Source organism: Mauremys mutica, chromosome 3 (assembly GCF_020497125.1).
Source record: "Mauremys mutica isolate MM-2020 ecotype Southern chromosome 3, ASM2049712v1, whole genome shotgun sequence".
NCBI classification, from domain to species: Eukaryota; Metazoa; Chordata; order Testudines; family Geoemydidae; genus Mauremys; species Mauremys mutica.
This window is the reverse complement of record NC_059074.1, coordinates 94,097,793-94,110,930: the sequence shown is the minus strand read 5'-3', so window position 1 is coordinate 94,110,930 and position 13,138 is coordinate 94,097,793. Positions and strand designations below refer to the sequence as shown.

Below are 13,138 nucleotides of genomic sequence, written 5' to 3'. Positions count from 1 at the left end.
ATGAACCATAACACGTGCCTCCATTCTCATCTGAACTTGAAGTCTGTGAGAGTATGGTTGGTAGAAAATTACTTGCCACTGAGACATGCAATTTAAAAAAAACAACAAAAACTGTCTACCAGGCTAATCTATAATCATGCAGTTACATACCCAGCAGGCCAACAAACTAATCCAAGTCCCATGCAACAACATTCTGTCTTTATGTATTTCCTAGTGTTGTGGAACATTTTCCAGGGACTTACTAGGAAATGTAACAGAAGGTAGAGCTGGATAACTATTTTGTTGTTGTTAGTCAAATCATCGAATAACTGTTTTTTTAATTGTTTTCAGTTTTCAACCTCCTCAATAGCTGGTCAAATACTTCTTATTCCATAAATTCTTCAGTCCATAATGACAATATTTGTTGAATAATTAACCTGGGCAGCTCTAGAAGATGTATTATGGAGTAACCATTAGTAGCTGCATAGTTAAGATTGCAACATAGTTTCTGTTTAAAAAAAGAATTTTGAATCCTCTCTAAATCTGAACAGCTTGAAAACTGTTATGCCAGTTCAGGGGCTGGGGCAGAGTTTGTGGTGCACCTCTGAGGCCATTTGATCAAGCAGTTCCTGAGACAGAGGCCTCCAAAATGACCTGTTTAAGTATTGCTAACCTAAAACGTGTTTCTCATGGGATTACATTTCGTTTGACCTTCTTTCTCTCTAATTTCATTTACCCTCTTTTTAGCCTCTCTCCTTATTCCAATCTTTCCTCAGTCTCCTCTTTTCATTGCAGATTGATAAATACACACACACACGTTCATTCCTTATAGCCCCACCCCATTCCTGTTTTATGTTTTCCTCTTATTAGTTGTGTCGTTTTCCTGACCCCTCCTGTTCTTTCTTGATTCTCTCTTCTTTCTCCTTTCCCTCCCTACTGCTTGCCTACTCTCTCCTTTTCTTGTCATTTCCCCAATCAATGTTTCCTCCTACCCAGATCCTATGAAAAAAACCCTGACTTTGGTGCCCCACTGGTCAAGCATTGTTCAAAAACAGGTGCACTAGTCTAAATGGATTAAGCTCTATTTATATAAAAATTTGACATCAAAAGTGTTACATAAAGAGATGCAAAAGGAAAGCTAACTAATGGGAATTTTGAGTCTTGGCTTATATTTTAGTGTTCTGCAGACACCCAATTTTATTATATACAATGTATTTGATTTCCTTGGGTTTATAAAAGCCTCACTAGGTGCCCATTCTACCCCCTGGGCTGTACTGCTGAGATCCATGTGTAGTGTTCGCAGGGCCGGCTCCAGGCCCCAGCACGCCAAGCGCCTGCTTGGGGTGGCATGCCATGGGGGGCGCTCTGCCGGTCGCCGGGAGGGCGGCAGGCGGCTCCGGTGGACCTCCCGCAGGCGTGCCTGCGGATGCTCCACCGGAGCCGCGGGACCAGCGGACCCTCCGCAGGCACGTCTGCAGGAGGTCCACCGGAGCCGCGGGACCAGCGACCGCCAGAGCGCCCCTCACGGCGTGCCGCCGTGCTTGGGGCGGCGAAATTGCTAGAGCTGCCCCTGAGTGTTCGGATAACTTTCAGTTTAACTAGAGAAATGTCACAAAGCAAAAATGAAAGGTAGCATTAACCGCAAGCACTAGCGCAACATATAATCAGAATGAGATGAGATTTGTTGCAGTTGCTGGTTTTTAACTACTGCCATTGTACAGTGTGAAAGAAAGAAGCCATCATTTTATTCCATCTATCTGCATAAGTTACAGCCATTGGCCAGCTCAGTGTGTGTGCTAAGTAGCATGTTCCCATTCTTCACAGCAAGACCCAAAGACTCCAGCAGTTTAAGTCATTTTGACCTCCAGGACTTTGAGCTTTTAGGGTGTTAGTTTATTGAGGGGACACTGAGTGCTTTATTTTCCTCTAACCCCAGTTTTCAAACGATTGCTACAGTGGTTTCAGGTGAGCAAAGTGCATTGTGTCTGATTTGCTATAACGTATGGCTTGACTGTACACCCCACTGCTGGAGAAATAAATCCTATTTTATTAGTGGCTGGCTTCAGTCACACTTTTTCATATAGCCTCTCACAACGACATATTGTAGCTAGTCGTGTGTAACTAATTCTTTTATATATTCTAGAATTCACTATTAACTATATTTAATGCCTCCTATTTATACAACCATGATTTATACAACTGTTTATACAATATTTTTAGTCTAGGAAAACATATCAGTAACAAAGCTGGAAACAGGTGATCATGTACTGAATGAATACTGTGGGCCAGAGTCACAAAAAGCATCACAATGTCCAATTTTTAGGCACCTAGGAAATCACTGGGATACACAAGGCCAGAGTTAGGCACCCAGGCTTACTATACAATGAATGGGGAGAGACAGGTGCCTAAAAATATGATTAAAAAAAGTCAGCAAGCTAGGCTGCTCCTTGCCTAAACTAGCCAATGGGAGATGCTGAGGAAAGGGGTGTGTCCTAAGCCCCACCCCCTCACAGAAGTCAGCACCTAAATTTAGGCTGGAAGGAAGGCTCTCTTAGCTTGGGATTCTCAGCTGTGAATCCTTGCTTAGAATTAGGTGCATATGGCATTTTTTTTGCAAGAAGCCAGGGGTGGGGATGTGGGATGGAGAGGAGGAGGAAGAGGAGCAAGCATCCTATGCCCTGGCTTCATCCTCATACAACAACTGAAGCTAGATAGAAGACCGCTAGATCACTGGTGGCAGAAGTCTCCTGTCAAATCAAATCACCTATGGCAGATGTTTTTAACATTTCATGCCACGGTCATGTTGGAAGCAAAGTAGAGTTCCTTTGCCTTTACCATAGCATCTGTTAAATCTTGCATTGGCTAATTCCCATTTGTTTTGAATAGTAAACAGTCATATTAGTTCTATGGCTGACATGAGTCCCTACCATTATGAGGAAATTTTGTGTGCGTTCAGTCTGCTTCTGTGGATGTAAAGTGGTAGCTGGGTCTCCGTTTGAGTTTAGGTCAGTGTAGCTTCCTACGGCACTAGAAGTGTCTTGGCTGGTGAAGGCTTCTATTAAAGAAGCTGTTGTACAGTCACCACTCAAAAAAAAATCACTTCATTCTGGCAGTCTCTAGCATCCAGAATCTAATCTACCATTCTTGGTTAACATTTTTAGAAGGTTTTGGCAAGACAACTCAACTACAAGAGATGCCTCAGATCTCCTTGACTCTTGACAATCCAGGTACAGGTGTGGGTACTGACAAAAGAGGAGAGCTCATAAAAATCTGCTAAAGATAAAAATCTTTTGGTTTATGTCTATTGTGTTAGCACCCAGAAGCCTCAATCAGGATAAAAAAGCCTATTGTGTTAGATATTGTACAAAACATAGGGAAGTATAGCATTTGCCCAAAGATCTTACAGTTTTGATCTTTTGGATTTGCCATTAATAACTGAAGTAACAAATTTCTATTATAGTGTTTTCATTCATTATAATTCATATTTCAAAGAATATTATTTCACACAGAGTGACTAATATCCAAGTAGCGTTACTATTTATTTGTATACAAATATATCATTATTTTTACATTTTGTTCAATTAATGGCTTGGAAAATCCACTCTCCAACTCATCTGTGGTGACTAGGGAGTTGCAAAGTGAGATGAGCCATTAGTGTTTGCAAAATTTAAGCTGTCATTTTAAAAAAGTTTCTAACCCCTATAGTTGTGAAAACAACCTTTTGAATGTGAAACAGTGCAGTGTCTTGTTCCTACGTCTGCAACAGACAGCTCGGTGCCTTTGACTCTGCCTATAGATTCCCCACACAACAGCAGAATAAAATTAACAAGTCTGGTCAATTTCACTGCTGATATTCAGAAACCTGCAGACAGTTGTGAAACTGACAGGAACCATGCCAATTTTATTCTGCCCTTCTTGGGAAAGCTCTGGGTGGTAGTTGAAGCAAACATTAGTGATAGTTATCTGGGAAGATATTCCCCCAAACCCCGAAAGGGTAGTGGAGGAGGAGGATCCAAAAAATAAAATAAATAAGCCGTCACCCATTTCAATAGCCAGAAAATTGATTGGAAGGGGTGAGGTAATAGAGATCCTTGTCCCCAACAGTCAAAAGGTTATGTGTGTGGGGGGAGGGGGAGAGCGGAAGAGAATCTCCTTTCCAGCAACCAGTTGGAGGCATAAGAAAGATAAATTATACACCTACTATCCAAATGTAGTCATATACCTCCAAATCAGAAGTTAATATGAAAGATTGAGCCCCCATGTACGATCCACGCACAGCCTCTGGTAGGACCCTCATCACTTTTTCCCTACCCATCTGCTGAGAGAGGTGTTGGACTGCTCACTGAGACATTTCCCTTAGCCCTTGTATGAGAACCTCCCCCATCTTTTATAAGCTCCTGGTTTAGTCTTTCAGACTGTAGGGCATCTGGTACAGTTTTCAGGCCCTGCTTTAATTTAGTGAATGTAATGTCTTGGTTGGCACATGGGCTTGTTTTTTCATCGGAATTTTTTGTTTCGTCCTTTTCCCATTCCTAAGTCCTTTGATTGGTCTGATGGTAATTAGAACTATATAAAATGATCGACTGTTGATGCTATATAAATCATCTGTTCTGTAGCTGTTATTCATTTAAAAAAAGAACAATTGTCACTTTTTAGTTGGAATTGTTAATATGTTGGCTATAATAAATTATATTCCTATGATTAATTATATTTATTGGCTTGCAGCGCACCGTTAACTTACTCAAGAAAGTATGCAGGGAATTCACTGATTGAACAGAAGCTTTTGAAGAGTTTTGTTATGAGTAAAAAGCACATTGGTTTGTGTACTGTTAAAGCAGTAAGGGCTTAATCAATATGAGTGACAGGTGCACAGCACCCCTCAGTATCAGGCATTAACTGAATATCAGGTCAGCTGCATTCGTGGGGAGGCAGTGTGGTCCCTTGGATGGGGTACTCACCTCGGAGTCAGGAGATCTAAGTTTTATTCCCAGATCTGCCACTGACTTGCTTGACTTGTGTGACCTTCAGCAAGTCAATTCCCCTTTCTGTACCTTTGTTCTCCTCCCTTTGTCTGTCTTGTCCCTGTGGACAAATAACTCTCTCTTTGGGGCAAGGACAGTGGAATTCCCATCTCAGTTGGGGTACCTAGGTATTTGGGGTACCTCAGTCACATTACAGCTGTAACATAAATAATAATGTGTTCAGTTAAACTTCCATAAAATTGTAATTATGTTTTGTCTTTTTAATATTCTCCCAGCCAATCTCATGTAATTTAAATCAAATAAGAACACATCTCACTATTAATACAGGTGAATGAACCCCACTCTTGCAACATTAAAAACAAGTGATTAACAAGTGCTATTTTTTGTACTTTGACTAAGACCTAGTGCTCTGCATATTTCCACATAAGACTTATTTTACCATAGTGCAATTACAAAGAAGAAAATTGATCATGCTTGAGACAGGCCAGACTGGATTTGTGAGAGAATTTCATCATAGCAGAAGGACAATTTTAACAAGATGTCTAACTTGTCACATCCTTGCAGTTATTCCTGTCATTTTGATCTCTCTTTTAGGACATTACCAGCTTATTTATTTAAGAAAAGGCTTGAGTTTGTCTGTACAGGGTAAGGCGCTATAATGATGTAATTATTTTTTTTTATGGCAGTGCCTAATCCTGCCACCCTTGCACACATCAATAGTACTTCCTCTCTTGGGTAACCTTAGTGATTTTAATGAGATTACTCACATGAGTACAGTTTGCAGGAATGGGTCGTAACTAGTTCACACCTAATGGATCCATAATTAGATCTGTATTGAAAGTTAAACAATGTTTAAACTGCCTGTAATTTGAAGGCTATAGGTGAGCCCCCAACCCCCCCCAGTAACAGAAGGAAATTATGTACAGCATCCCTAGTGATGCATTTTTACATCAATGTTTTTCCCACAGAACATGTTGCCTGTTGCTTACATACCCGGCCTTGATAATAATACACGGCACTTGTATGAGCTCACTAAGCCATCTTCACTCCAGAACGGATGGCAATCAGCTTTAGGGCCCTTGTAGCCTCAATCAGTTTTGAAATCTTGCTGCAAAAAAAGGTGTATAAAGACCCCTCCCGCCGCACTGATAATTTCACCAAGGAGACTGTCACCTGTGATGCAGAGTAGGAGAGGTGACTGGAAGAGGTGTTTAACATCAATCTGACACATGCATAATTAGATGGCTCAGTAACTAATCTTGCTTTCTCTGGCTGAAGAAAAGTACTCAGAGCCTGAACTTCATGTGCACCCAGACTTTCCAGTTCCTCTTCAGAGATGGGAATCAGCCCTGAGTTGGAAGAGCATTGTGGGTATTACTGATATGCAAATGAGCACTACCAAGCTGCACTCTTTCATTGCTTGAGATGTATTGTGTGCTTAAGCAAAAGGAGCTGAGACAAGATGTAATAAATATTTGTCAGGCCAGTTGGACAAATTATCTGTTTTGCCTCTTTTAAATGCATCATTATTTCAACTTCAGGGAAGAGGCAGAGGAATGTAAATCAAGGAGTGTGCCCTTTGCCCAATCCATCAATAAGGGAAAAGGGAGTCTCTATCCCCCCACCCTGAATATACAGAGCAGCAGACAGAGCTTTCCCAAGAAGGGCAGAATAAAATTGGTGGTCCAGTCCTGCTGTGTGTAAAGCAGGGTGTGACCTATTGCCCTCCCCATCATCCTGTAACCTACTGGATTTCATCAGTTGGGGGGGGGGAGGTTCAATCATAGAATTTAAGGCCAGAAGGGACCACCAGATCATCTCAGCCTTCTGTATATCACAGGCCACCAACAACACCCAGCATCTACATACTAAATTCAACAACTGAAATCAGACCAAAAGTTTTACAGCCCAAAGGAGACTAGACAGTTCTGTGCCACAGGAAGGACTTAGGTGCACCAGTGCCCAAGCCCCTGCAATGGCAGGGAAATGATTAAGAAAGATACACCCAGATGATCCTGGCAAATAGTCTGCACCCACATACTGCAGAAGAAGGTGAAAGCCCGCCAACGTCACTACCAATCTGACCTGGGGGGAAATTCCTTCCAGATTCCACATATGGTGATCAGTTAGACCCTGAGCACATGGGCCACCTCACAGCCCTGTTCCACACTGTCCAAAGTCTCATCTCTAGCTGTGGCCACTCCTGACGCTTCAGAGGAAGGCGATACCACCACCACCACCACCACCCCAAAAAAACCCAGAATACACTGGGAGGAAGAGTCCCTTCCTGACCCTGACAGGTGGCCGACAAACTCTGAAGCATGAGCATTTAGGACCATAAGACATGCAGTCCAATGGGGGTGGGTGGGTTAATGAGTGAGTGGGTGAGTCTCAGCGAGATGGGAAGGGGCATGTATTACAGTCTGGACTCAGTATTTACCTGCTCTGGTCCCAGTTGGCAGCGAACAGGACCAAGATCTTCCGTCCGTAGTGGTCAAGGTTGGCCAGCCCGCCAGGGAAGCCGTCCTTCAGTGCCTGCTTGATGCCGGGGTCAGTGGCCTTGAAGCTCTTGAACATGTCCAGGTTCTGCTGCCGGTACTCAAAGTACTGGGCCAGCAGACGGAATGCCTCGAAGTGCTGAAATTTCCTGGCTCTCAAGAAACGCAGAATGAAGGCATCATCTGTGCGGAGGAAGCCAATGTCCGGCCGAGTGATCACCATGTCCCGCACCTCCTGGATGTCCTGGTGCAGGGTATCCGGGTTCTCATTCAGCTCCAGCCGGGCTTTCTCCAGCGTCTCCGGGGACAGACCTGCCTGCAAATGAGTCATAATGCTGCTCCTTCCTCTGTCACTGCTAACTGTGCTCCTCTCCCTTATAGGATGCACCCCCACACAACCCCAAAAGCCTGATGCAGTTGTTCCTCACCCTTAGAGCATGTACCCCCTCCCCAAATCTCCCCACGACCTGCTGCTCCTCTTCCTTGTAGAATATATCCCCTATCCCCAGCACCCTGCTGCTCCTGTCCCTTACGATACCCCTCTTCTACCCCCCAAATAACCTTTCCCCCAGAACCCCAATAGCCTGATGCTGCAGTCACTGTAGAGAGAAAAGCCAGTATAACAACAACACGCCACAAACGAACACCCTATTGCTGCAAGTCACTATGGAAAGAAGCCCAGCAACAGCTAGTAATAATAATGAATAAAGTGGATCCCCAGCAGAGTTTCCAGGGAGGGGGGAGGGTTCTTTCCCCCAGAAGACCCAAGTTTGCCCCCTTGGTTAAGTAGGCATTTTATCGGGGTAATAAAAAGCTGCCGTTGTAGTGGTTTTTTAAGAGCCACATGATCACCGAGAGCGAGTCCAAAAGCAGGACGAAGGAACTACCTTTGGATTTGGGAGAAGGTTTGTATCCCTCCCCCATGCAAACAGTGATCTCACCCCTGATGCTGCAGTCACTAGAGAAAGAATAATGAATAAATAAATAAATAAATAAATGTGGTTCCTCAAACTGAGAGTTCCCGGGAGAGGTTGTTTTCCAAAAGAAGGACCATTTATTTAAGACGTTTGCCACAGTTAAGAGGCATATTTCTTTGATTGAAAAAGAAAGGAAAGGAAAAAGCTACATGTCGTTCCTTTGCTGGTATATATTTAAAGATCCTCTTGAGCACAGACAAGGCCTCCAGAAGACAAAACTGCCTGTGACTTGGGGTGGGGTTTTTCCTTCTCCCCACCTACATACACAGTGATCTCAGATGGTACCCGCAGGATCTGGCGCTGGTTGTTGTATTTTCCCCACCCCCTCTATTTTTTTTTTTATCTCAGCCAGGTCTTCCCACACACTGCACTCCGCCTTGGAGGGACTGGTCTCCAGCCCATCCTTCTCCTTCTCCCGGACAGCTGAATTCAATCTCTTTGCAAAACGCACAGTACTTAGCAGCAAGAAGAAAGGGCTGGAAAGACAGCTCGCAGGGCAAACAAAAACCTAGGCAATGCGGCACCTCCCGGCATCCATCAGCAACAGCAGCTCCTCTTGGTGGCAAGCCCGGAGCTAGGCAGCTGGGAGAAGAGGCAGAGTGGCCAAGCCCGGAGCCCAGGACATGCCCAGGGGAAGCAGCGGGCTCATATTCCCCGAGGCGCGTGCTGTCTGCAGCCCTGCTGGTGTCTGGCCGGGGCGATGCCGGTGCTGCTCTCCTTGCAGAGAGCGCTGGCTCCGCGCCGCCGCCGCCTTCTTTGTGCTGTTCTGGAGCAAGCCGCTGGCTTCTTGTGCGGCGGCTGTGGCTCTGCCTTGTGTTCAGTGCGCGGCTGCTGGCAGGTTTGCGTCAATCAGGGCTCCCTAGGCGGCTGCCGCCGGTGACTCCGGCTCAGATCAGCCCCTCTCTCACTCACGTTGTTGTTACCCAGCACAGCCCTTCCCCCGGCTTTCTGTCCGCAGGATAAAGACAAAAACCCACAGAGCAGCCCCTAGATCGCTCCAGCCCTTCCCCCCAGTTCCACCCTGCACCTGCTTCCCTACCCCTCCTTGGACCACCAGCAGGCCTCTTGCAATTGAATATTTATATTCCGGCGGCTGAGAAACGCCCCCTGCCCTCCCTTTCCCCCAACCCATCTATTCCTTCCCACCCTTTTGTGTGCAAAGAGCCAAACTGCAGTGGAATTAGCAGCTATTGTTGATTTCGATTCATATTGACACTCATTAGGGTCTAGTTCCTACAGGAACCATCCCTCTTCTAAATGCATTTGAGATACTAACAAAAAAACAAAACACTCACCTCGGTGGCTTTGGATTATTAAAAACGCCATTGTTGCAGGAAAGTTCAGAAGAGAAATCCAGGATAACATCTTTGGCAGTGTGTATGGAATGGGAAAAGGGTATGGTAAAGGCTATGGTAAATTACAACAGCCCCTGTGACCCTATAATTGTAAATCCTTTAATTCAGACACACACAACAGCTTGGGAAACAATTGACCCTTTGTGGAGAATGATTCTAGCTTGTTCTCAGCCTAAAAGTGATTTTTGATGTATCTGGAAAGTTTAGTAAAATTCAAATTGTCTGGTTTTGATGAATTTAAACATAGTTTTCTGCTAAGATATTTTTAGATGATGATTTGCACTCTGATAACTGAAACGCTGCTTTTTTTTTTTTTTTTTTGGTATAGGAATACACACAAAAAACAACAATCCCATGTTAGGCCTCAGTCCTGAAAATGCAAATCTCTTTGAATCCATTCAGATTACTAACATTTATAAAATTAAACACATGCATATATCTTTGTAGAATCAAGTCCTGGTTGCAGTGCCAGAATTTTGTTTTTCTTCTTTATCTGGCTGTGTCTTTTGGTTTTATACTCCAGTTACACCCCTTTTTGATTGAGTTTCCTGAAAACAGAAATGTTAAGGGCAAAGAGCCTCCATTTAAATAAAATAAGTAAAAGTCCAATTTTCCTTGCACTCCAGGCCATTCCTCTTTGAATTCATTATATTACAAAGGAATACTCGGCTTCTTAAAATTGCATTTAGTCCTTAGTGAAGATGAGTGTCTTTCCCTGGTGTCTTTCACCCTGATCTTGCATTTCTTCCTCAGGCTGAACTCCCAGATCTAGCTCTTCAGCATTGCAACACTTCACTTTAGGCACCCTTCCCCCTAACTCAATCCCCAGCCCTGAGTTGGGTGCTGGGGCTCTCTACACAATGCACAGGGAGGTTAGGTGCCTAAGAATGGGGTCCACAAAAGCCAGCAGGATGAGATGGGATTTGACTAAATTAGCCAATAGAAAATGCTAAGGAGAAGGGTATGGCCAAAAGCTTGTCCCTCAAAGGAAGTTGGGTGCATAAATCGGGGTTGGAAGAAGGCTCCTCCCTCTGCTTGAAATACACAGCCATGGACTCTTTCCTGGAGTTAGTTGCTGAAGTCCTTTTTTGCAACAAAACAAAAACACACAAACAAACAAACAAAGAAGTAAATGCACCCTTCTAACCTTTAGCCTAGTGGTTAGAGCACTCCCCTAGGCTGTAGGAGACCCAAATTCAAGTCCCCCGTTCCAATGATTACTTACACAAAGTGGAACAGTTTCAAAAGGAGAGACTGAGAGGACATAGTCCAGTAGTTTGTACACTCAGCTAAAAGGAGGAACTATGGGTTCAAATCCAGACTCCAGATCTGGCAGGGATAAGAATTGAAGCTTGTTCTTCCACATGCTGGGTGACTATACTACCCACTAAGGTACAACTTATAAGGAGGCCCCAGTAAGTCCTCTTCCTATGCCATTTTGTGCAAGGTTTGATATGTTAGCCTCTAAATACACCTTCTGTATTGGGCCCCACTGTTGAGATAGATAAGGAATGCCTCGTTTGAGAATCCTACCAGGGTTTAGGAGTGAGCTAGTTGTCCAGGCATCAGGACTGAGGTGTCTATGTGCATGCCCAGCTGCAGATGTTTAGGGACTTCAGGCATCTTCATGGTTAAGTAGCAGCTATGCCATGGTTTTGAGTAGCTACATTTTGGACTTGGGTGCCTAAATCCCTTTGTGAATCTAGCTGCCCCCTCCCCCCGAAGTTAATGTGAGCTTTGCTTGAGAAAGGAGTGTATGACTGGGTCTTAGTATGCAAATAAAGTTTATTAAGCTTTAAAAATCATTGTTTATGAAACACTACAACTCATACATAGTTCTTCTACCCAATCCAATATTACACTGTTTTCTTTGCACAATTATCCAGTTAAAAACCCAAAACTTAAAGAGGTGCAAAGGCAAAGGGGAAAAGCAATGGAAAAGATGGTAAGGGTAAGGAGAGAAGCCCAGACCTTCTAAAGGAATTTAAGTGGCAAACTTCCATTGAAATCAAAGGAAATTAGGAGCCTTAATTGCTGTGTGTGGATCTGGGCCAGAATTCCTAGCACAACTGAGCTAGTGAAAAATGTGATCTAAATTACCCCCAAAAAACCGCCCAAAATTCTAAATTTAATCAAACAATTTCCCCTGATCAGTACACCAAATCCTCTGACCAATGAACAAATAGCACTCAAATACTCAGAACATACTCATTACTGTGTAAAGAAACAGGTAAACATAGAAGTATATACAGTGAACAGCAATGAGAACACCTTTCTCAGTAAACCAACACAGGAGTACAGGCATGTGATGAGTACCCCAAACTCCCATCCAAGTCAACATGAGATGAAGGTACTCAGCACCTGGAAGCCCATTATGCACACTAGTTGTGACCTACAATAAAAAATCACCACATTTTGTAAAATATCTATTTTTTGCAATGGCAAACACTCATACATCAGTGTTCCATACTATCCTGGTTTTCACCTTTCCTGTATCTAGATATGAGAGTAGAGCTGATTGAAAAACAGAAAAAAATTGCTTGAACATTTTGAAACAATTTCAATTTAAAAAAAAACTGATTTAGAAATGTTTTTGCAATTTTTTTCCCTTAAGAATTGTCAATAATTTGGAGCTTTTTAGTTTATTTCCTCACTTTTTCCTCTCTCGGTTCACATCCCCTTTATCTCTTTTCCTATTTTATCACTGAAAAAGAGGCAGGGGGAAGGGAAAAGCAGTAAGTGGGGGACAGAAAAAACAAAAACTGAGAAACAAAAAAGGTTTTGATTATTCTCCAAAAAAAATTCACAGAACAAAAAATGCTCTGTGAACATTTCTTTTTCAGCAAAGTCCCTTTTTCTATTTAAAGAGTTGCCATTCAAAATTTTTCAACCACTCTATACCACAGTAAAGTACAATTCACAAGCTTCCTGTAATGAGCATTTTAATAAAAATCTATAAATTGTTCAGACAAAGACCAAAATGTCCTCAAAATAACTGAAACAGATGGCCCTTCCTGGACGGAATGAATCCAGAACAGGGCCATTAAGAAAGATGCACATAGATGGGCAGCCTGAAACCAGAGGATGCTTAAGAAATACAGCCTTGGCCATGTTCTCCTTGAGCCAGATGGGCCACAGCAGGGGCTTACGGTGATAATGCTTTTGTATTATTTTCAATTCTTGTATATAAAATTGTGAAAGGTTTGTTCTAAAATAAATGAGTTGCTAGAAGCAATAAGGGATTTTACTGACATCTGAAAGCAGATTTACCAAGCCATTTAAAATAGTGTAATGAAGAAACATGTGTTTTCAAACATGTCACCCAACTTAAACAATAAGAAAAACAG

The 13,138-nt window shown here is 43.1% G+C and overlaps 1 protein-coding gene across 3 annotated transcripts in view; it reads right to left on the bottom strand.

Moving 5' to 3' along the window:
* CLVS2 (clavesin 2) overlaps window positions 1-9,397 on the bottom strand; it is a 55,163-nt gene extending 45,766 nt beyond the window's left edge. Inside the window, exons 1-2 of one of the 3 annotated variants that reach the window (XM_045010982.1) lie at window positions 8,347-9,397; window positions 7,402-7,775 (exon numbers count right to left, since the gene is read on the bottom strand). In XM_045010982.1, coding sequence (XP_044866917.1) covers window positions 7,402-7,682 — 281 coding nt within the window. In that variant the 5' untranslated portion in view covers window positions 7,683-7,775; window positions 8,347-9,397. Of the gene's footprint in view, window positions 1-7,401; window positions 7,863-8,346 lie in introns of those variants that run through there. The other 2 variants (XM_045010983.1, XM_045010980.1) reach the window with 2 other exon arrangements.
* Between the last annotated feature and the right edge of the window lie 3,741 nt (window positions 9,398-13,138).